The sequence below is a fragment of the Pelobates fuscus genome, chromosome 4, assembly GCF_036172605.1.
Source record: "Pelobates fuscus isolate aPelFus1 chromosome 4, aPelFus1.pri, whole genome shotgun sequence".
NCBI lineage: Eukaryota > Metazoa > Chordata > Amphibia > Anura > Pelobatidae > Pelobates > Pelobates fuscus.
Window position 1 is genome coordinate 328,273,087 of NC_086320.1, and position 24,812 is coordinate 328,297,898.

Genomic DNA, 24,812 nt, shown 5'->3' on the forward strand with positions numbered 1-24,812 from the left:
CTTCTAAAGAGCCTATAACTCGGCTCCCAGCGTGTGCACAGGTATATCAATACAGGGTGATATTAGCCCTTCTTAGTAGCAGAAAGTGGAGTTCCTTCAAACCGGCTCGTAATAAAATATTTATTCAAGTATAAAATACATACAAATAATGCCGGTGTCGGTCCTCCGTCCAAAACGCGTTTCACTGATTGGATTCAGCTTTCTCAATTGGTAATACATTCTCTGCTACATACGGTTTAAATAACTCACACGTTCACACCATTGGTGCGCCAGGCCGATATTCTAGCCAATCGCTAGTTGTAGTTACCTCGCCTGCCAGGTGATGTTAGTAGTGCGTAATCTGTCCCCCTTGTGATGACATCACGCACCATACGCCGTGCGGATGACATCACATATGGGACGCTAGTCCTACGTTCTTCTGAATCCGGAAATGGAAATCCTAGCCGGTCGCAATTTCTTCATTAGATGGTCCTTAATGTTATGTTCAAAAGTCCGGTTTCTTTATACAGAAGGTGGCCATCTTAGTTACTGGCAAAGTCCTTTTAACAATGTAGACATGCAAAGAACAGCTCATTCCCAGATATTGAAATGGAGTATGAAAAAAATGGGAAATAGTGATAGAAATTACCATAATGTGGAAAAATAATAATTTTAAAATAAATTTAAAAAAATGCATAAATGTATATACATATAATATTTTCTAAAAATAGCTAACCTTCTATATATAATGCGATCCATATAATGGTATTGAAGGACGACCTCGAGCTAGTATATATTCATACAAAAGCTAAGTCATTAATAAAAATACAATAACATTGTTCCAATAGTATATAATAGTATTGTTATAGTCTGGCATTACGCCTACTATCGAATACCAACAAATATATATATATGTGTAGTGCACTACACATGCACGGCTAAAAAATAGTACAAATAAACAAAGAATTAAATTATAAAAAGTGACATAGCTCGAAGTCGTCATTCAATCCATACGGTTGCATAGTCTCTAGACCAAAAACCCATTTCATTTCTGCTCTTCCTATGGCCTTAATTAAATCACCTCCCCTCCAGTTGGTGTTAATTTTTTGTATTCCTAAGAAATCTATACCACTTGGGTCACAGTTATGGTGATCTCTAAAATGCAGGGACACACTCTGTTTATCAAAGCCTTTTTTCACATTTCGCACATGCTCCTGTATTCTGGTCTTTAATGCTCTTGTGGTTCTTCCAACATACACTAAACCACAAGGGCATTTTATCATATATATGATTTTAGTAGAATGGCATGTAATCAACTCCTTGATTTTAAATTTTCTTGTGTTATCTCTAGGATGTTGGAAGTCTCTTATAACACGCTTCTTGCTATTTGTATTCTTACAGGCCGTGCAGGAGCCACATCCATAAAACCCAGGTGTTTCATTAAAGTATTGTTTCATTTGTATTTTAGGAGGAATGTGATTATGGACTAGATTGCTTTTTAAACTTGGTATACCCCTGTATGTGATCCTTGGTTGTTCTGGTAGTAAAGGGTAGAGGGTAGGGTCATCCCTCAGAATTGGCCAATGCCTTCTAATTATTTTTTGTAATTGTCTATTGTCGCTATTAAAATCACAAATAAAATTAAAATCAAAACTCTGAAAATCTACCTTAGTGTTCCTTTCCTTATACCGTATTAGTTCCAATCTATTTGTTTGTTCTACTTCTTCGTAAGCTTTGTTTAAAAGGGTCTGCTGGTAGCCCTTTTGTTTGAAATCATTAATTATCCTAACTGATTGTTCCTGAAATGTGTCCTTGTCCGTGCAGTTACGCTTTACCCTCAAAAGTTGTGCCTTTGGGGCGTTGAGCAGCCACGGGGAAAAATGACAGCTTGTTCCCCCTATATAGCTGTTGACATCAACTTTTTTAAAAAAGGTGCACGTCTTTAATGTGTTATCCTCTACGTATATTTTAAGATCAAGAAATTCAACTGAATTTTTACTGTAATTACAGCTTAGTTTAATCCCCCAATTATTGTTGTTTAAATGTAATAAAAAATGGTTCAAGGATTCCTCACTCCCTTTCCAAATAAAGAAAATATCATCTATGTAACGGCGATAGGTCACGAGGCTCGCGCCCCATTCATGGCCCTGGTAAACAAACTCTTGTTCCCAAAATGCCATGAATAAGTTTGCATAACTGGGCGCGAACCTCGTGCCCATCGCCGTCCCACAGGTCTGTAAATAAAATTGATCCCCAAACCAAAAATAATTGTGCGTCAGTATCCATTTAATGCCCTCTATGATAAATTCAATCTGTGTTTCCAAGAAATCGTTTGACCTCTCCAAAAAATATCTTGTAGCCTTGCATCCCAAGTCATGGGAAATGATCGTATACAGCGAACTAACGTCCGCTGTAACTAAAAAATAGTCAACATCCCACGAGATAGTGTGCAGAATCTGAAGGATATTTATCGTATCCTTCAGATAACTTGGGCATGTGTTGACTATCGGTTGGAGGCATCTATCGATATATTGTGATAATTTCCCTGAAATGGAACCGATGCCGGAGACTATAGGTCTCCCTGGTGGTTTGTTACTGTTTTTATGTAATTTTGGTAAGTAGTAAAAAACTGGGATCTTAGGGAATGGAACATCTAAAAATTTGTGTTCTTTTTGGTTAAGCACATTCAGTGATTTACCCTTTTCCACTAACTGATTATAGCTTACTTTAATTTCCCTAGTTGGGTCTTTCGTTAATTTACTGTACGTTGTAGAGTCACTCAGTAGTCTCTGGGCTTCCTCAATGTAATCTTCTATGTCCAATATAACAATCCCCCCACCCTTGTCTGCCGGTTTAATTATTAAGGAGTGATCCTCTCTTAGTTCTTTCAAGGCATGTTTCTCTTTTGGGTTAAGATTATATTCGCATGTTTTTGGTTTTTTGATTTTGTTCACGTCTCTCATGACAAGTTTTTCAAAAGTGGTCATCTCATTCGAGACACACCACTTAGGAAAAAATGTAGATCTTTCCTTGAGATCCGTGTGTATTATCCCAGGTTCTTGTGTCATTACTTGATTGGTCTGAATTGGATTCTTTTGAAAGAATTTTTTGAGACATAATTTTCTCTTAAATCTATTTAGATCTAGGAAGATACTGAATTTATCAATTGGTTTTGTGGGTACAAATTTCAATCCTTTCTTTAATATTTCCATTTGGGGTTCAGTTAGTTTTCGTTTCGAGAGGTTGAAAATTCCACTCTGTGTGGTTGTTTGTCTCTCTTTTCTTTTTTGTATAAGTATGCCTCCTCTATTTCCCCTTCTTCTACACTCCGTTGCCTCTTCATATGGGAGGTCCGGTAAGTGTTGGAGCTTTTGTGACGCTCTCTCATTTGTCCGAACCAAAAATCCTCATCATTTGAGATTGATGTTAGGGGTTGGAACCTATTTGTGACACTACGCCTACTATCAGTTATTTTAGATTTGTGGACGTTAGTGTCCCTTTCAATGTTCCCATTTAGGGTCCTCGTTCTTGGGGATTTACATTTGTTTATTGGGGATCTTGGATGTTTCCTCCTTACCACTCTTTCCCAGTGATCATTATTGATTACTGGTGATTTTGGTCTAGGGGGTGATCTCCTTGGAGTTTTATCAATTGGTTGTTTATGATGGTTATTGTATGATGGGGGTTCCCTGAATGATTCTCTACTCCTAACTCTTGGATTATACCGAGTTCGTGATCTATTTCTACCTCTCCATTCCCCCTGATCATATCTTTCATAAATTTTGGACCTATCTTGATTTTTAGAAAATGTTCTCACTTGATCCTTTGCGTAGTCTTCTTTATCTCTCAAATACTTCCTTCTTTTTATTTCTATCACGTTTTTCTCTAATCGCTCCAAATTGTTTTGAATTTCATTGATCGTGTTAGAATATTGATCTGGTGTCATATGTTCCACTAGGAATTTTCTTAATTCATCAATTTCTGTATCTAATTTTTGTAGGGTGTTGGTCCTTCTTTTTATAATCAAGCTCATCATGCCGAATGAGAAGCTTTCTAATAAATCCGTCCACTCTTGAATAAAATCACTTTCTTCCTGATCAAAAGAGGGACTTTTCATAAACCTTAGGCCTCTCGGGGTGATTTGTTCCCTCTTATATTTCTCTAATGTGGCAATCTCCCATTTAATTTTAATCTCTCTTCCTAACGTTTTTTCTAGTTTAAAACAGGAATTGCGTATTTTGATTTTTACCTCAAATTCATTACTACCCCTTGTTGTTATGGAGTTATTAAATAACGTGTCGATATCCTGTCCATATCTAGACCTTTTGTCAAACAAAGACATAATAAATTGAGCAGCTCTCACAGATTTGAAGGGAAATAGAAAAGTAGAAAATGTGTGGATATCTGTGAAGTAGGCGCTTATACAATTTGGAAACAACAGTAGTACAATAGCAGCTACCACCAAAATAGGAACCCTTCGTCCTAATACAAAGTAACAAATAACAAAATAAACACCATAACCTCACACAGTGGGAAAATGGTGCTCAAAAGTGGAGCGCTTAAATCGTGCACTTACCCCTCGAGGTTTTAAAGAGGAGTGTACAACTGGGATGGAATCCCACTTTTGAGCACCATTTTCCCACTGTGTGAGGTTATGGTGTTTATTTTGTTATTTGTTACTTTGTATTAGGACGAAGGGTTCCTATTTTGGTGGTAGCTGCTATTGTACTACTGTTGTTTCCAAATTGTATAAGCGCCTACTTCACAGATATCCACACATTTTCTACTTTTCTATTTCCCTTCAAATCTGTGAGAGCTGCTCAATTTATTATGTCTTTGTTTGACAAAAGGTCTAGATATGGACAGGATATCGACACGTTATTTAATAACTCCATAACAACAAGGGGTAGTAATGAATTTGAGGTAAAAATCAAAATACGCAATTCCTGTTTTAAACTAGAAAAAACGTTAGGAAGAGAGATTAAAATTAAATGGGAGATTGCCACATTAGAGAAATATAAGAGGGAACAAATCACCCCGAGAGGCCTAAGGTTTATGAAAAGTCCCTCTTTTGATCAGGAAGAAAGTGATTTTATTCAAGAGTGGACGGATTTATTAGAAAGCTTCTCATTCGGCATGATGAGCTTGATTATAAAAAGAAGGACCAACACCCTACAAAAATTAGATACAGAAATTGATGAATTAAGAAAATTCCTAGTGGAACATATGACACCAGATCAATATTCTAACACGATCAATGAAATTCAAAACAATTTGGAGCGATTAGAGAAAAACGTGATAGAAATAAAAAGAAGGAAGTATTTGAGAGATAAAGAAGACTACGCAAAGGATCAAGTGAGAACATTTTCTAAAAATCAAGATAGGTCCAAAATTTATGAAAGATATGATCAGGGGGAATGGAGAGGTAGAAATAGATCACGAACTCGGTATAATCCAAGAGTTAGGAGTAGAGAATCATTCAGGGAACCCCCATCATACAATAACCATCATAAACAACCAATTGATAAAACTCCAAGGAGATCACCCCCTAGACCAAAATCACCAGTAATCAATAATGATCACTGGGAAAGAGTGGTAAGGAGGAAACATCCAAGATCCCCAATAAACAAATGTAAATCCCCAAGAACGAGGACCCTAAATGGGAACATTGAAAGGGACACTAACGTCCACAAATCTAAAATAACTGATAGTAGGCGTAGTGTCACAAATAGGTTCCAACCCCTAACATCAATCTCAAATGATGAGGATTTTTGGTTCGGACAAATGAGAGAGCGTCACAAAAGCTCCAACACTTACCGGACCTCCCATATGAAGAGGCAACGGAGTGTAGAAGAAGGGGAAATAGAGGAGGCATACTTATACAAAAAAGAAAAGAGAGACAAACAACCACACAGAGTGGAATTTTCAACCTCTCGAAACGAAAACTAACTGAACCCCAAATGGAAATATTAAAGAAAGGATTGAAATTTGTACCCACAAAACCAATTGATAAATTCAGTATCTTCCTAGATCTAAATAGATTTAAGAGAAAATTATGTCTCAAAAAATTCTTTCAAAAGAATCCAATTCAGACCAATCAAGTAATGACACAAGAACCTGGGATAATACACACGGATCTCAAGGAAAGATCTACATTTTTTCCTAAGTGGTGTGTCTCGAATGAGATGACCACTTTTGAAAAACTTGTCATGAGAGACGTGAACAAAATCAAAAAACCAAAAACATGCGAATATAATCTTAACCCAAAAGAGAAACATGCCTTGAAAGAACTAAGAGAGGATCACTCCTTAATAATTAAACCGGCAGACAAGGGTGGGGGGATTGTTATATTGGACATAGAAGATTACATTGAGGAAGCCCAGAGACTACTGAGTGACTCTACAACGTACAGTAAATTAACGAAAGACCCAACTAGGGAAATTAAAGTAAGCTATAATCAGTTAGTGGAAAAGGGTAAATCACTGAATGTGCTTAACCAAAAAGAACACAAATTTTTAGATGTTCCATTCCCTAAGATCCCAGTTTTTTACTACTTACCAAAATTACATAAAAACAGTAACAAACCACCAGGGAGACCTATAGTCTCCGGCATCGGTTCCATTTCAGGGAAATTATCACAATATATCGATAGATGCCTCCAACCGATAGTCAACACATGCCCAAGTTATCTGAAGGATACGATAAATATCCTTCAGATTCTGCACACTATCTCGTGGGATGTTGACTATTTTTTAGTTACAGCGGACGTTAGTTCGCTGTATACGATCATTTCCCATGACTTGGGATGCAAGGCTACAAGATATTTTTTGGAGAGGTCAAACGATTTCTTGGAAACACAGATTGAATTTATCATAGAGGGCATTAAATGGATACTGACGCACAATTATTTTTGGTTTGGGGATCAATTTTATTTACAGACCTGTGGGACGGCGATGGGCACGAGGTTCGCGCCCAGTTATGCAAACTTATTCATGGCATTTTGGGAACAAGAGTTTGTTTACCAGGGCCATGAATGGGGCGCGAGCCTCGTGACCTATCGCCGTTACATAGATGATATTTTCTTTATTTGGAAAGGGAGTGAGGAATCCTTGAACCATTTTTTATTACATTTAAACAACAATAATTGGGGGATTAAACCAAGCTGTAATTACAGTAAAAATTCAGTTGAATTTCTTGATCTTAAAATATACGTAGAGGATAACACATTAAAGACGTGCACCTTTTTTAAAAAAGTTGATGTCAACAGCTATATAGGGGGAACAAGCTGTCATTTTTCCCCGTGGCTGCTCAACGCCCCAAAGGCACAACTTTTGAGGGTAAAGCGTAACTGCACGGACAAGGACACATTTCAGGAACAATCAGTTAGGATAATTAATGATTTCAAACAAAAGGGCTACCAGCAGACCCTTTTAAACAAAGCTTACGAAGAAGTAGAACAAACAAATAGATTGGAACTAATACGGTATAAGGAAAGGAACACTAAGGTAGATTTTCAGAGTTTTGATTTTAATTTTATTTGTGATTTTAATAGCGACAATAGACAATTACAAAAAATAATTAGAAGGCATTGGCCAATTCTGAGGGATGACCCTACCCTCTACCCTTTACTACCAGAACAACCAAGGATCACATACAGGGGTATACCAAGTTTAAAAAGCAATCTAGTCCATAATCACATTCCTCCTAAAATACAAATGAAACAATACTTTAATGAAACACCTGGGTTTTATGGATGTGGCTCCTGCACGGCCTGTAAGAATACAAATAGCAAGAAGCGTGTTATAAGAGACTTCCAACATCCTAGAGATAACACAAGAAAATTTAAAATCAAGGAGTTGATTACATGCCATTCTACTAAAATCATATATATGATAAAATGCCCTTGTGGTTTAGTGTATGTTGGAAGAACCACAAGAGCATTAAAGACCAGAATACAGGAGCATGTGCGAAATGTGAAAAAAGGCTTTGATAAACAGAGTGTGTCCCTGCATTTTAGAGATCACCATAACTGTGACCCAAGTGGTATAGATTTCTTAGGAATACAAAAAATTAACACCAACTGGAGGGGAGGTGATTTAATTAAGGCCATAGGAAGAGCAGAAATGAAATGGGTTTTTGGTCTAGAGACTATGCAACCGTATGGATTGAATGACGACTTCGAGCTATGTCACTTTTTATAATTTAATTCTTTGTTTATTTGTACTATTTTTTAGCCGTGCATGTGTAGTGCACTACACATATATATATATTTGTTGGTATTCGATAGTAGGCGTAATGCCAGACTATAACAATACTATTATATACTATTGGAACAATGTTATTGTATTTTTATTAATGACTTAGCTTTTGTATGAATATATACTAGCTCGAGGTCGTCCTTCAATACCATTATATGGATCGCATTATATATAGAAGGTTAGCTATTTTTAGAAAATATTATATGTATATACATTTATGCATTTTTTTAAATTTATTTTAAAATTATTATTTTTCCACATTATGGTAATTTCTATCACTATTTCCCATTTTTTTCATACTCCATTTCAATATCTGGGAATGAGCTGTTCTTTGCATGTCTACATTGTTAAAAGGACTTTGCCAGTAACTAAGATGGCCACCTTCTGTATAAAGAAACCGGACTTTTGAACATAACATTAAGGACCATCTAATGAAGAAATTGCGACCGGCTAGGATTTCCATTTCCGGATTCAGAAGAACGTAGGACTAGCGTCCCATATGTGATGTCATCCGCACGGCGTATGGTGCGTGATGTCATCACAAGGGGGACAGATTACGCACTACTAACATCACCTGGCAGGCGAGGTAACTACAACTAGCGATTGGCTAGAATATCGGCCTGGCGCACCAATGGTGTGAACGTGTGAGTTATTTAAACCGTATGTAGCAGAGAATGTATTACCAATTGAGAAAGCTGAATCCAATCAGTGAAACGCGTTTTGGACGGAGGACCGACACCGGCATTATTTGTATGTATTTTATACTTGAATAAATATTTTATTACGAGCCGGTTTGAAGGAACTCCACTTTCTGCTACTAAGAAGGGCTAATATCACCCTGTATTGATATACCTGTGCACACGCTGGGAGCCGAGTTATAGGCTCTTTAGAAGGTGAGCAACTACTTGCATTAGCAATTTATGAATTGAATATATCAAAGGTATCTACACCAGGGTTGGCCTGGCTTCCCTGCTTTCTCCGTTTTTGTTCCCCTTTCTGAGGTTGTGTTTTATACAAGAAAGGTGTGTGTCGCCTTAAAGTACACGTCTGCATACAAGATCAGAGCCGGTCATCCATAGGCTCTGAACCACGTGAGTGCGTTCTTGTTAAATATTCAATAAGTACGTCTGTTATACAGTACTACCCTATATTTTTTACCTTATATACCCATTTAGGATTCCATCCCAGTTGTACACTCCTCTTTAAAACCTCGAGGGGTAAGTGCACGATTTAAGCGCTCCACTTTTGAGCACCATTTTCCCACTGTGTGAGGTTATGGTGTTTATTTTGTTATTTGTTACTTTGTATTAGGACGAAGGGTTCCTATTTTGGTGGTAGCTGCTATTGTACTACTGTTGTTTCCAAATTGTATAAGCGCCTACTTCACAGATATCCACACACACTCCTACCGGATAGGTCGGACCTTCTAAAGGAACCTCTGCATACCATACCAACTAGAGAACCGATCAGATGTGTAGGTAACTTTGATGCTGGATGGTATGCAGTCAAAGGCATACTTGAATGGTTTTGGCCCTTACTCCATCATGATTAACATGTCCATCAGGTCATCCCTGCACACGTCTCCATGACAGCTAGACGGGGGCGTAATCTTAGCGACATTTTGGTCCCGAGTCACGTTAAGACCCTACTTGGCTTAGATCTCCCTGTATGTACCTACCAGTGCGGGAGGTGTAAGGCATGTAGGTACATACAGAGACACTCTGCAAACTTTTACAACTCTACGTACACAGAGAACTTCATAACCCTCTCCTTTTTCAACTGCCAAACAAGGGGATTTACCTCTCTAGTGCAGCTGTCAAAAACTACATGTGGGTAAGACACTCTGTGCATTTAAACTGAGGCTTTTGGAGCATGTCAACTTCGCTAATCCATCCTGACATGTTGATACCCCCATTTCCAAGCACCTAAAACTCTACCATGGGGGTTCCTTGTCTGGACTGCGTTTAAGTGGCATAGAGAAAGTTACTCTGGGGCCACAGAAGGGTGATTTGGACAGGAAACTCCTACAAAGAGAGAGCTTCTGGATTTATAAATTAAAAACACTGTCACCATTTGGCCTTAATGAAGGCTTCTCGTACACCTCATTCATCTCGGATTAGATGATTTCTTTTGAGGACTGGCACTGTATATATGGGCACCGTGCACCGATTTATTATTGTTTTGGTTAATATTTATGTATCCATTTAGCTTCCCTAGATCCTGGGAATTTGTTTTCCGCTGTGTTGTTGATATGGAACTTTGTATAATTATGTACAGTCTGTTTTTTACCCACTGATCTATTAACACTTATCTACTCTTATTTTTGCACCTTGGGCCTCTTGATCCTGTATGATGTGTGATAGCACTGCCTCTTTATGGTTCTTAGGATCCTAACTCTATATACATAGGGACTGTCCTGCTCAGCTATATGATAGATGTACTGCAATACATTAGTTGTACGTGCATCTACCTGGCCTTTTAAATGTAGCCATAATGGGGCACTTTGAAACTTACTTTGAAAAATGGCTGTACTTTGGCTCAGTATAATTTGATTTAAATTTTTGTGGCCATTGAACTCACTACTCGGGTATCCTATACTGGGTCATTGAGAATCACTGCTCGTTGCTTGGTGGGTCGGCCCCCTTTAAGGGCACTTTAAGTCTAGATTTACTATGGTGATCATTGACTATAATCTCCTTAGTTGGGGTCTTTTGGTACATTTGCTTTTTTTGTTTCTGCCCATTGTTCATAGGGAGGCGATATTTACATTTAGTTTACCATATACTGTGTAAAGTTTATTAAGATATGAAGTGCACCCTTGGCTCCATGTATTGGTATACTAGATGGAAAAGAAGGGGAGCGGTCAAGGATAGAGGTTTAGTGCAACACCCTCATCCCGTACCTAACCCACAAAAAAAAATATATACTAGATAATTTGCTGAATAGCCAGAATGGTTCAATGATGTTGCTTGGCAGATGTGAAAACTGTTAACTGTTTGTTTATTTATATTGACATTATCCTAGGTTTGCTTGAGTTATAGTTTGAAGGTGAAGGGGGCTGCATATATCATTGTTAGAGATTTTCTAACATGCAAGGATTTGCACTGCAGGACTGGGTGGGACAGGGATGCTGCACCTAAACCACTTCAGTGATCAACTGTTCTTGGTGGTTATAGTGTCCATCTAAAGAGTAACCTGACCAAAGACAGTCATTGAAACCTTCATGCACCTTCTGTAACTCTTAATAGGCTATATGAGGATGAATACGTTAAAAACAATAAATATAATAACATACTGAATAAATAATATAAAAATGAACTAAAAAGTTTTTTTATTTGACAGCCCTGTGATGGGCATCTATTATATAAAATAAGGTATACTTCAGGTATGACACCAGTCATCTGATGGTCACGCCCCCTCATACACCTCCTCAAGATGTCCAGGGAACCAATTGGCTCTTAATTACCTTTGGGTGCAGTACTCTGATTTAAGGGAGTCCACATTCAGTAGATCTTTTGCCTCTGACAAAGGAGCATATATACTGGACCGAAACGCGCATCAGGTTCTTTCCTATGGGTCAATTTTAACTTGCACACACGGGTACTTCATTGTACTGTGCGACACACGTTTTTCTTATAATTTAAGTTTCTCCTTTCAATTTTTTTCTTCTATGCCTATTTAGTAAGTTTAACAGGAAGAGAGGCTTTCTTTATTTGACTGTATCTGTCCTACTTTTGATTATTAGCGCTGCTGATCATGATTCTATGAATGAAATAGATGGGCTGAGGATCAAGGGAGTTGTAGTTCAGGAACATCTGGAGGGCCGGAGTTTGGGGAAGCCTGCTCTAGACTTCCCTTTAGCATTTTTACCGGTGCTTAGGTACTAAGGGGAGATTTACTAACACCCTATGCATTAAAAGGGCCAGGACTAATAAAGTCTATATGAATATTGGTGTTTAGTAACTTTATCGCCTCACTTAGGCATGGGAGTAGCCTTGTAAGGCTAGTTCGGTATTTACTATTATTTGGAGTCACAATTTATTTCTATGTTGATACTTTCGGTGACTTCAGATATTTAGTGGTCTCCCCTCTGGTTACATTGTTCCATACCACTGGATGCTTTGGTGCCTACGTCTTTATTTCCAGTCAGCATTATAGTCACAATTTGTGAAATTTTGCTTCTTTGTTTCTGTTGCTTTCTACATGTATTTTGTATGCAAAGCATGGTGTTATTTTTAGGTATATAGTTCTAAAGAGCATGACCTAGCACTACCCTGGCTTGTTTGGGGATCCCCCACCTCCTATAATAGTTAAGTGAGCTGTTACCACAGATTGTGAAGTTACCAGGGTTCTGCAGAGTACACCAAATGTATACAGCTGAAAATTGTGTACTTGTTTTTTTCTGTAGCAGATTAAATTTACTCTTTGTTAATTCATGGATTTTATTAAATGTTAGCTGCATGTCATACTGATTTGTTTTTTGTTTTTTTTTTTAAATCAACTCATGTTATTGAGCATACCTTATTCACATTAGGACCCTTATAGTAACACTGTGATAATCCAGAGATTCATATTAAAAAAAAAAAGCCTTATTATATATATAAATAATAAAATAAGGTTTGTAACATTTAACCAAGTGTTTTTTGTGATTGATATGTTTAGGCAACGTTAGCACATGGAGTTATAATGCAGTCAAACATCTGATTTTGTACTTCACATAGGGATTTCATTTTATACCCACATCCTGATTCCATAAGATAAAATAATTTAAATCAAATCTGTTGGCACTGCTTTTCATGCATGCTTCTGGCTCAAGTGGAAACAATTTCACAATTCTTTGCAGTGGCTTCCTATTTCTCGCTGTGGAAGTACAATGCTGTTTACATAAATACAGGCCTTTTGTGCAATGCTTGCTGTTCCCCTCTCTCGATTGGATGCTTAAAACTCCAAGCCCAGCTAACTTAATGTAAAGACCTTGGCTCTAACAATAACTGATGTCATGTGCAATGTCAAGGAACTAGAAAGAAAGGGAACTGCTGTGCAGAAGGGCAAACAGATTGAAAAGGAGACCGACAAACCGTTGATTTAAAGCAGTAGCCAACTTGCAAACCCAAGAGAGAGAGAAAAAACTACTCCCACCATCTCAACAAAAAAAAATGCACATTACAACTGCACACTTTCAGCTCCTAAAACAAAATCTTCCTAAACAAAGACGTATTATACGCCTGTCACAATGTAATACCAATATTTGGCATGCCAAGTGTTGAAACCTAACACTTCTAACTTAGGGAAGGCTACAATCAAGGAATATAGGGGATTGGAGATATATATATATATATATATATATATATATATATATATATATATTATATAAATCCAAAAAGGTTATGGTGGGGAAAAATTGTGATTGAAAACCCCTTCCACCTGCAATCTGTGGATAGTTAATACAATGTTAAACAAAAATCTGGTACCATCTTTGCTGATTTGTGATTTCCGTGGGAAAAGCAAGTCTTATGGCTTGACTGGTGTGCAGATTTTTGTTTAACATCGTAATAATTATATAATATTTATGTATAGTGGAGGTAATGGGAGAAAGGGAGAGATTATATTGCATTTAACCATTAGCAATAGCCAGTCCAGTTTGAGGGTAGACCAAAAACAGATAAATTAAAAAAAAAAAACGGTGTAAAGTATAAAATCTTTAAAAGGAGGGGGAATCTTAATACTGCCACAAATCATTTCAGTATGCATCATGCTGAAATAAATGAATGCACTTCAAAATAGAACTGCGTATAAAAAAAAAACAAAAAAAAAAAAACTATATTTAGACACCACAGTGTTAAATCCAATCTAAGATATGTATACATTGTGATCATTAACTCCCCAAGTCTGGCAGCACCCTCCTACAAGTGCCAATTTAAAAATCACTACCGTTTAGTGAAGTGAAGTAGAAAATACAGTACTACAAGAAGCAGTAGAGGTCACAGACATCAAGCATTTAAAAAAAAAAAAAAAAAAAAAAATACATTTTCCACGATTATGATTTTGTATTCATCAAACGTTTATTTAAAAAAAAAAAAAGTCAGGTTGGAGTTTTGTTTTTTGTAATAAAAAAAAATAAGAATTTAAAAATAAAAATGCCATGTGGAAGAATCTTCACCTTAAACAATTTATATTTTGAAGACTAGGAGCCACTATACCTTGTTTAATGGGGTGGTGGTAGGAAATCAGAGGCGGAGATGGATGTAATCTCTAGGCTATAGACAAAATATGCGTGTAGATTCTCAAACTATTTCACAACTGCATTGTTCTCTTATTTACATTACTTATCCTTAGTTGCAACAAGAGAAGCACAGTTTGCTTTAGATTTTTTCAGATTAACCAGACTAGTACAATATTGTATTCCAACAAACTAATACAATATAATTTAAAACAGACTATTCAAAAATAAAACAACAACAAAAAAAACACAAAAATTTTTTTTTTTTTTGTAATTTCAGAGAATGGAATAAACACCAAAAATATGGAAACAACCACTAAACATGGAATTGTGCTGAACTTAAAATTGAATTGCTAATTTTGGCCAAAACGTCCAAACTGTGAATATAGAATAGATTATTAAAAACTTGTTGTTTTTTTTCCCCTATAAAAAAAATGTACAACATAGTATTCATTGAAAAGAAAACACATTATATATTATATATATATATATTTTTGTATATACATACATACATACACACACACACACACACACATTTTAAAAACCTCCAGATCACAAGAGTGCACATCCATGCCTCTGTGTGCTATTATTTATGTGCTTGTTTTAAAATCTGTTTATTATATCATGATTGCCTATAATAGTGAAAAAAACACCTTTTAAAGATCTAAAATTATCCTTAAATACAATTTCAATAGCCACCACAACAATGCCCAACATTTTCGACGCATTGTATAGATACAGTCCGTTAAAACTGGTTTGTTTGTTTTTGTGCAAAATGCACATTTTCTACAAAAGATATATATTTTTTTCCCACTAAGGATTACAGAAAGAAAAGAAAAAAAAAAAAAAGTAAAAACAGTGTGAAACCATTGAGTGGTTTCTGTAATCAAGAAAATAAAATGTTATCAAAAACAAATATAAAAAAGGCATATGGATAGCAAGAATGCATAGGGCAGTAGTATGAAATGTACAGTGAGCAAGAATATGAACAATAAGGGGTGGAGCAGGTGTGGAGAAAAAAAAATAGAATACATTCTCAAAATGTCCTAGTGTTTGTATCAAAATTAAAAGTCAAAATCAAGATCGAATATAAACCAAGACTTTAGAAAGCTTCTTGAAATGTGTCCCAGAAATAAATTTTTAACTCAGATGATTCATAATACATCCAGTTCTCCATAGATAAATCACGTATAATGCTTTTATGATCCAAATGTATTTGCTTTTCAAATAAATGGCTATTTTATTGATGGATACTAGTTAACATCATTCCTTACAAGACTTTTCTTCAACAAATGGATCAGCTATGTGTTGCTAGCATCTAGGCAATAATGAGTTAAAGACCAGGATGCATTACATAATTCCAAGGACATAGCATATTACAATACCACACATGCAGCATCACAACAAGTCATCTCCTTGAACTTAGATCAAAGCGGTGTATTAAGTCTACAAGGACATAAATTAAAATGCTGGCTTTTCATAACAACACATATTTACAACAACAAAATTAAATCTTAAAATTGCCATAAAAGTGTATTTTGGAACACGGCCAGTTTACAAAGTCAAACGTTCCATCTTGTTTAAATGCTGCAAACGTTGCACTGTAATCTTATGTTTTTTTGCTAAGGATAAAGACCACCACAACTCCAGGGTTAGAAAACACGACGGATACAAAACCACAAAAAAAAAATGCATGTATGAAAAATATATGCATGTACACATTTAAAAACATATCCAGACACAGAAACTCTGATGTATCATGATGCAAAGAAATGAAAGTACTTCCTACTGAAAGCAAGGCCAAAGCCACAGCAAGTTTATAAAAATTAAAAAATGTAATTATGTATATGCGCCATGCACAGACATACAAATACTCACACAGCAAACATGAAATGCACATATATGATACTGATGGTGGAGTAAAAATGTTTGCAGTATCACAAGACAAAATATCAGGCATGAAGAATTCAACATGATCTTGGCAAAATGAAATTACACTTATTTGGCTTAACATATACATAAAGCCGGCATTGCAAATTTACTGCATCAAACCTGAAAACGTAACTTTAACTTCAGTGCATAGCCACTTGTATTTTTTTTTTTTAAAATCGATGTAAAGCGGTAAAAAAATATAAAAATAAAGGGACAATAATGACCACCCAAATATTTGACATGTACTCTCTCTTAGAATTACCAATTTTCTAAGCAACTAGGACGAGCATAACATGATTATGTAAACCCTTCTTCCTACTGTAAAATTCTACAACTATGTGTTGCATTGATGACAACAACGACAGCAGAAGTGTTTTACATAGTTAGGTAAATATACAAAGTAAGACACTGTTAACACTGTCGTGGACTCTTCCAATACACATCCAACCCCAGTGTTACAGTAACAAGAGAACTCTTAAGTTGCACTCGAAGTTCTTATGAAAACAAAGCAAAATGAAACAAACACACAATCCTTAATTCCCTTACAATCAAAGAATTAATCCTTAATTTAATAACAACCATAGACAGCATCAGCAAAGCCTGCAGCATCGGAGAAGTAAAGAATGAGTGCGAGTTATTTAATCAGGGCATTACCCCATTACTCCCTGGCAAGAGGGCATTCCAATCACACACAGAGGGCAGGGATAGAGAGATCATTTTAGGGGGAGATTATTTATTTTATTTTTATTTTTTGAAAGGGGGGGGGTTCTTACGTTTTCTGGACGGGTTTTCGCCTTTTCCTGCTGGCATACATGATGTTGGTGTTCATCCTGCTCGGGCAGAGTCTGGATAAATATTTAATGGTTTGTCTTCTCTCCGCCTTGTCCAATGCCAGTCAGCCAGGGCCGGGCAGGGAAGGGGTCACCGCTCTCACAGGGGGGGGGGGAGGGGGGCTGCACACTCAGGGGTCCCGGCTCAGGGAGTTTTGGGGTCACAGTGAGTGAGGGGGAGAATGAGGAGAACCCCCAGACAGTGAGATATGTTGGGGGTCGGTCTGGCAGGTAGTCTGCCGGCAGGCTGGGGTCCCGGGGGTCTCGCTGTGTTTTGGGGGGGCTGGCTGGTTGAGGGGGGACCTGCTGCAGGAAGCAGTGTATTCCAAGTGTCGGGGTGCAGGCCAAGCTCGCTCCTCAGGGCAGACGGGCAGAGCTGTGGCCCCCGGGCTCCATGGAGCTGGGACTGGAGGGAGGTCTCTGCGGTGAGTGCTGCCCCCGGTGGAAGTCGCCCTGTCTCTCTCTGTCAGGCTGTCACACTCTCGCCCGCTCTCCCAGGCTGTCTCTCTCCTTCTCACTCCCTGTCTCGTCCACTCCAGGCCCCGCCCACGCACTCCTGGCGCGACCACGCACGGCCAGTGACGCGCGCTGCCCGTCCTCCCGTCCTGCCACAGTGCATGCAAAGCCAGAGCCGGGAGTGCGCGGCGGCCATCTTGGTTTTGGGCAAAGTTGCAAAAAAAAAAAAGTGATGTTTCGGGTTGTCCCAAAAAGTACAAACGCCATATCGCAGATCGTCAGTGTGTTATCTGTGATGGCTGAGATAAAATAGTGTCGGAGAGATGTAGATATTTCTTTCTGATCACGCATAGGGAGAATGTGCTGTAAACTGAGTGGACTCTAGAATCCCATGTCAGTGTCTGCAGGAGGGGCTCTCAGATACTGTATGTGGGTGGGTGGGAGTCACTGTATTATTATTATTGTTATTGGTATTTATATAGCGACAACTTATTCACAATATTGTAAAAGGGGGCTGTTTAACCCCTTAAGGACTGAGCCAAATGTACACTTTGTGATCAAAACAAAACTTGGAATTTGCGCTATATGTCTGTTCGGGCGTAATTCACCTCTTTCATATTATGTGCACCCACACTTATTATATATCATTTTGTTCAGGGGAAATAGGGCTTTCGTTCAACATCAAATATTTAGCTATGAAACATAATTTAATATGAATAAAATATAAAAAAAAAATGGGAGTAATTAAGGAATTTTTTTTTTTTTTTTAGTTCTACATGACATTTTAACTGTGAATGTCATAATACTGTTTGCTTTTACTGCAATAAAATACACATATTTGTATTCAGCGATGTCTCGCGTGTAAAACAGTACCTTTGTACAAGTTTTATGGTGTCTTGGGAAGTTACAGGGTCAAATATAGCATGGTACATTTTTCAGTTTATACATATTGAAATTCGCCAGATTGGTTACGTTGTCTTTGAGACCAAATGGTAGCCCAGGAATGAAAATTACCCCCATGATGGCATACCATTTGCAAAAGTAGAGAACCCAAGGTATTGCAAATGGGCTACGTCCAGTCTTTTCTAGTAGCCACTTAGTTACAAACACTGGCGAAATTTAGCGTTCATATTTGTCTGTGTTTGAAAAACGCAAAAAACTAAATTGAATGCTAATTTCCTGGGCTACCATTTGGTCTCAAAGACAATGTAACCAATCTGGCGAATTTCAATATGTATAAACTGAAAAAAGTGGCTACTAAAAAAGACTGGACATACCCTTATTTACCCTTATAAGTCTGGGATAGTCAGGAGACTTCACCGACTTCACCGAACACAATACCCTTATTTACCCTTATAAGTCTGGGATACTCAGACACAAATATTAGTGTTTCAAAATAGTAAAATGTATCACAACAATTATATCATCAGTGAAAGTACCGTTTGTCTGTGAAAAATGCAAAAAACTGATTTTTTTCATAGGTGATATGTTTTACTGTTTTTAAACACTAATATTTGTGCTCAGCAAAGTCTCCCGAGTAAAACAGTACCCCCCATGTACAGGTTTTATGGTGTCCTAGAAAGTTACAGGGTTAAATATAGGGCTTGCATTTCAAATTCTCTGTATTTTCAGCCTGGGTTGTCAGGCAGGTCCCTCAAATTGCAATTAATAATATGACTTGATTATGTAAAAATATCATATAAATATATTTGTAGAATTTAAATAAATATATATATATATATATACATTTCTTTATTATTTTTATTTATATATAGCTATATAGAGAGAGAGATAAATAGATATATAGATACATGTACATGTATATAATGTCATTCTAAATTTATTTTGAATATAATATATATGTATATACAGTACAGTATATATGTATACATACAGTTAGAACAAATTAAAACTGGTATATCATTTTTTTTAAATATATTTTTATTTATTTTTTAGTTTTCATTTTTTAAAATGTATATATTGATTATTTTTATTTTATATATGTATATAATTATAATTTATATATATAAATAAGGCGTGGGAACGACGGGGACTCGGTGAGTCCAAAGGACGGCGGGGACGTTCTATGCTGCCTGCCGGCGTTTAGGACTGCCCTAAAAAGGACGGCATATAATGCCCGCCGTGTTAAGGGGATCAAAATAAAACGTAAACAAATTCTGGAATTTGTGCTATATGTCTGTTCAGGCGTATTCACCTGTTTCATATTAAGTGCACCCACAATTATTATATATCATTTTGTTCAGGAGAAACAGGGCTTTAATTTCATATATGCAGGTAGCGCCAAGAAAAATATTACAAACACAATAGAATATAATAATAAGAGCAATAAAAGCAATAAGAGCAATAAAAAAAACACAGGATATGAAAAGAGTCCACAATAAAACTTTGAAAGAATAAAAAAAACACCAAATGGTACAGCACAGTCTCAAAGGTGGCAATAGATCTTTTAGTCCTGATATGGGACTTTCTTGGTAGCTTTGCTTAATAGCAGTATACGAAAAGGAAGCAAAAACAGAGGCAAACCAATAGTGCAATATTGTAGTATGTGGTAAGACAAACAACACTTAGATAAGATGTAAACTCACATGTGGTAGAGATAAAACCAGCTCTAGGTAAAACAGCATGCAATGGTATACAACCCCCACTTGCAGGATATCCTTCTGGTTTTGGTACACAGTAGAATAATGGTAAATCACAAACAAAAAGAGTGAGCAGACTAAACGCTCTATGTATCAAGCCTGGGTGGTGTAATCCCCACCAAGGATTTCTTTGGTTGGTTGGCCACAGTAGGTAATGGGTCCAGATGTCAGGTAAAATTATTTTACGCTGTTGTTAAATAAAGTATTGTAGCTACCTCACTACCTGCCTTTTAACCATACATTTTTAGAACTTATTATTATTTATTTTTATACTTTTACCTGACATCTGGGCCCATTACCTACTGTGGACAACCAACCAAAGAAATCCTACTGTGGACAACCAACATCTCAGACAGTCCTCCTGCAGGCAGCTCCATAGACTTTTATTGTGGCCATGTGATCATGGTGATCACATGGCCCTGAAGAGCCAGGGTGGCTGAAGCTGCTGCAGGGGGGCTACTGGGGTCTCGGGCCAGGATCGCTGCAGATCGCCAGTCCAGGTGAGTACAGGGGTCCAGAACGGCGAGAGGACAGCTGGGCGTACTATGCCGCCCTCCGCCGTTTTGGAGCCACCCTTTCAAAGACAGCATAGTACGACCGCCGTCCTTAAGGGTTTAACAATAAATGAGACAATTACAAAGTCTTACAGAAACAATAGGTTGATGAGGACCCTGCTCAAAACTTACAGTCTAGAGTAAATTAGTTTATCAAACTTATACTGTTATATAGGAAAAGCGTATTTTCTAATTTTAGTGTATTTTATTAGGAGAATACGTTGAACAAGTATATCTGGGCCGTTTTTATGTCTATATACAGTTACATACCTCCCAAGTGTCACGATTTTGGAGAGACAGTCCCTATTTTTGGCCTAAAGTCTTCTGTCCCTCTTTTCCATCCTGGTTTCTAGGAACTGCCTATGCTATTGTGTATAACAGAATGCCAAAGCACTAATACTCAAGAGAAATTAGTCTTTAAACTATATGGTTAGAAATGAGTTTGTGTAAATAAGATGCATTGCTCTTGTTCTAAATTACATTTTACATTTAACTTGCAAAAATAGTTGTTACCCACACCCACAAAAGAGAAAATACAGTGAAGACTGTATATTATGAAAAATTTATGGCAGCAAGGGGTAAAGAGTGGTCTCCATAAATGCCTCTGTTTTCCCCAATATACGTTTTACGTTCACCATTATATATGTTTTGTATTCCATAACTAGTGTTGTTATAAATGTTAAATATACATATTGGATATTCAAAGAAAGCTCTTTGAATACAATGTTAAAAATGAGTGAAAAACACATTTTTGTTCCCTTTTTTCTTGCAATAATTTTGACACATCCAGTGCTACCAAAGAAAAAGGACTCAAAATAAATTAATGTATCGATCCTGATTGTTAAATGAATCCTGTGTCTAAGCACCAGACTCTCCAAACACAATACTGACTTTACCCCTAACTCTATTCTAAAAGGGGGGAATCCTGATCACTTGTGTCTAGTGTAAGATGCTACTTGTCTGCTACCCCAAAACTGCAGATAGCTACTTCTGGCCTGCACCAGGGACTGTATGGGAGTATTGCCATGGTAACCTGCAGCAATGCTCTGATATAATAGAAGGAGCGAGAACTTCCTTCTGGCATACCAAAAAAACGTATTGCCCCGCCACAGTCTGTAATAAATGCTGCCGCCAGACTGATTTTCCTTCTCTAGTCGGCCCTCACACCTCACCCCTCTTTCAGTCCTTACTTTGGCTTCCTGTATCCTATAGGAGTCAATTTAAAGTGCTAACCCATACCTATAAAGCATTGACCAATTCTAGCCCCTCTTATATATTTTCACCGGTCCATAGGTATGCCCCTTCTTGGTCTTTCTGCTCTGCCCGTGATCTTCTCCTGTCCGCTGCTCGCACCCGTACTGCCAACTCACGCTTGCAGGACTTCTCGCGGGCTGCTCCCTTCCTGTGGAATAGCCTACCTACCGCCATCAGACTCTCCCCTAGTCTTTAATCATTTAAGAAGTGTCTTAAAACCCATCTTTTTAGGAAAGCTTTTGGCCTCCCAGAGTACCTTCTACCTTACATGCCTGTCTCTTGCTCTCTCCTAAAGGGCAGCACTCAACTTTTTCCTACAACTTTGCTTCACTCCTACCTTATTTGATTGCTATTTCCTGTCCAATTGTGTTTTACACCGCACCTCCTATAGACTGTAAGCTCGTTTGAGCAGGGTCCTCTTCAACCTATCGTTCCTGTAAGTTTTCTTGTAATTGTCCTCTTTATAATAATAATAATATTGTAAAGTGCTACGGAATCTGTTGGTGCAATATTAATGGCAATAATAATAATACAATAATAATTAGGGAGATCCTCCTCTCTGGTCGGTCGCAATTCGAGTGTGGGTCCTGCAGGGACTTCCCTTTACCTCTCCCTGTCCGCCGTTGACAACCAGGGATTTGCTCAATTTGTCCAAAACACCAAACCTGCTTCATTAAGCTAAAGGGGGTCACTTCCAGAGAAGTAACCATTTCCATTCCTATCCTGCAGTAAACGCTATACCTGTTTACTGTGGTGAATAAAGTAGCATAGTTAAATAAAAACTTTCACCAGCTGCACTTCCGCATTGTTGCATCTCCGCAGTGCTGTGATGCCTCATGGGCACACATGCATGTTTGGGCATCTGAGGAATACTGTACACACGCATGCATAAATAAATAAGTCATGTTACAACATCTTCCAGTGCTGCGTTCAATGGCAGAATGCAAGTTTATTTCACTGCAGCAACCCATAATCAACCCGTAACAATGCTCAAAGATAAATATGATGCGTCCACTATGTCAGATATCGCATTACACTGCAGAGTGTACAGTTGTGCTAAAAAGTTTGCATACCCTTGAAGAATTGGTAATATATGTACCATTTTTAAAGAAAACATGAGTGAGCAGGCAAAACACATTTCTTTTATTTCTTATGGGATTCATATTCAACTGTAGATTATAACAGAATGGCACAATCAAAAAACAGAACATGGCAACAAAGAAAAAAATGAAATGACCCCTTTTCAAAAGTCTGCATACCCTTAGTTCTTAATACTATGTATTGCCCCTTTAGCATCAATGACAGCGTGCAGCCTTTGTAATAGTTGACAGTGAGGACACTAATTCTTGCAGGTGGTAGAGCTGCCCTTTCATTGTGGCAAAATGCCTCCAGGTTATGCAAAATCTTTGGTCCTCTTGCAGGAACCGCACCTTTGAGATCTCCCCAGAGTGGCTCGTTGATATTAAGGTCAGGAGACTGTGATGGCCACTTCAGAACCTTTACCTTTTTCTGCTGTAACCACTGGAGGGTCAACTTGGCCTTGTGCTTAGGGTCGTTGTTATGCTAGAAAGTTCAAGAGTGTCTGTGCAGAAGAATGCGCATTGTCTGCCAATATTTTCTGATAACATGCTGCATTCATCTGGCCATCAATTTTCACAAGATTCCCCTTGCCTTTAGAGCTCACACTCCCCCCCCCCCAAAAAAAAAAACAAACAAAAAAACATCAGTGAGCCACCACCATGCTTCACAGTGCGGATGGTATTCTTTTCACTTTAGGCATAGTTGACCATTCTCCAAACATAGCGCTTATGGCTGTGATCATAAAGCTCTATTTTGGTCTTGTCTCATTCCAAATTACAGTGTAGCAGAAGCTGTGAGGCATTTCAAGGTGTTGTTGGCCATATTGTAACCAGGCTTTTTCTGGCGTTGGCGCAGTAAAGGCCTCTTTCTGTCAACTTGTCTATGCATCTCATTTTTGTTCAAGCATCGTTGTATTGTGCTTCTTGAAACCGCACCGTCTTTTTTTCAGAACAGCCTGTATTTCTCCTGAGGTTACTTGTGGGTTTTTCGTTGTATCCTGAACAATTCTTCTGGCAGTTGTGGCTAAACTCCTTCTTGGTCTACCTGATCTTGGCTTGGTATCAAGAGATCGCAGAATTTTCCACTTCTTAATAAAAGATTGAACAGTACTGACTGGCCTTTTCAAGGCTTTGCATATCTTATATAACCATTACCTTGTTACGTAGGTCTTTTGACAGCTCTTTTTTGCTCCCCATGGTTCAGTATTTTGCCCTCTCTGTGCATCTATGTGAGAGCTCACAAACTCATTGACTATTTATACACAGACATTAATTGCAGTTTAAAAAGCCAGAGGTGTGGGAAATTAACCTTTATTTGCCATTTTAACCTGTGTGTGTTATCGTGTGTGTCTGTAACAAGGCCAAACATTCAAGGGTATGTAAACTTTTGATCAGGGTCATTTTGGTGATATCTGATATCATTATGATTTCAAATGGAGCCAAACAGCTATGTGATAATAAATGGCTTCATATGATCACTATCCTTCAATAAAAGGCATTTTTTTGCATGATCAGTCATATTTTCAAAATCAATGCCAAAATTTCACAATGTCTGCCAGGGTATGCAAACTTTTGAGATCAACTTAGCAA

The 24,812-nt window shown here is 37.6% G+C and overlaps 1 protein-coding gene across 1 annotated transcript in view; it reads right to left on the reverse strand.

The window, feature by feature from the left end:
• AHR (aryl hydrocarbon receptor) overlaps positions 1-17,753 on the reverse strand; it is a 114,846-nt gene extending 97,093 nt beyond the window's left edge. Inside the window, exon 1 of the mRNA XM_063452397.1 lies at positions 17,163-17,753. Coding sequence (XP_063308467.1) covers positions 17,163-17,218 — 56 coding nt within the window. The 5' untranslated portion in view covers positions 17,219-17,753. The remainder of the gene's footprint in view (positions 1-17,162) is intronic.
• Between the last annotated feature and the right edge of the window lie 7,059 nt (positions 17,754-24,812).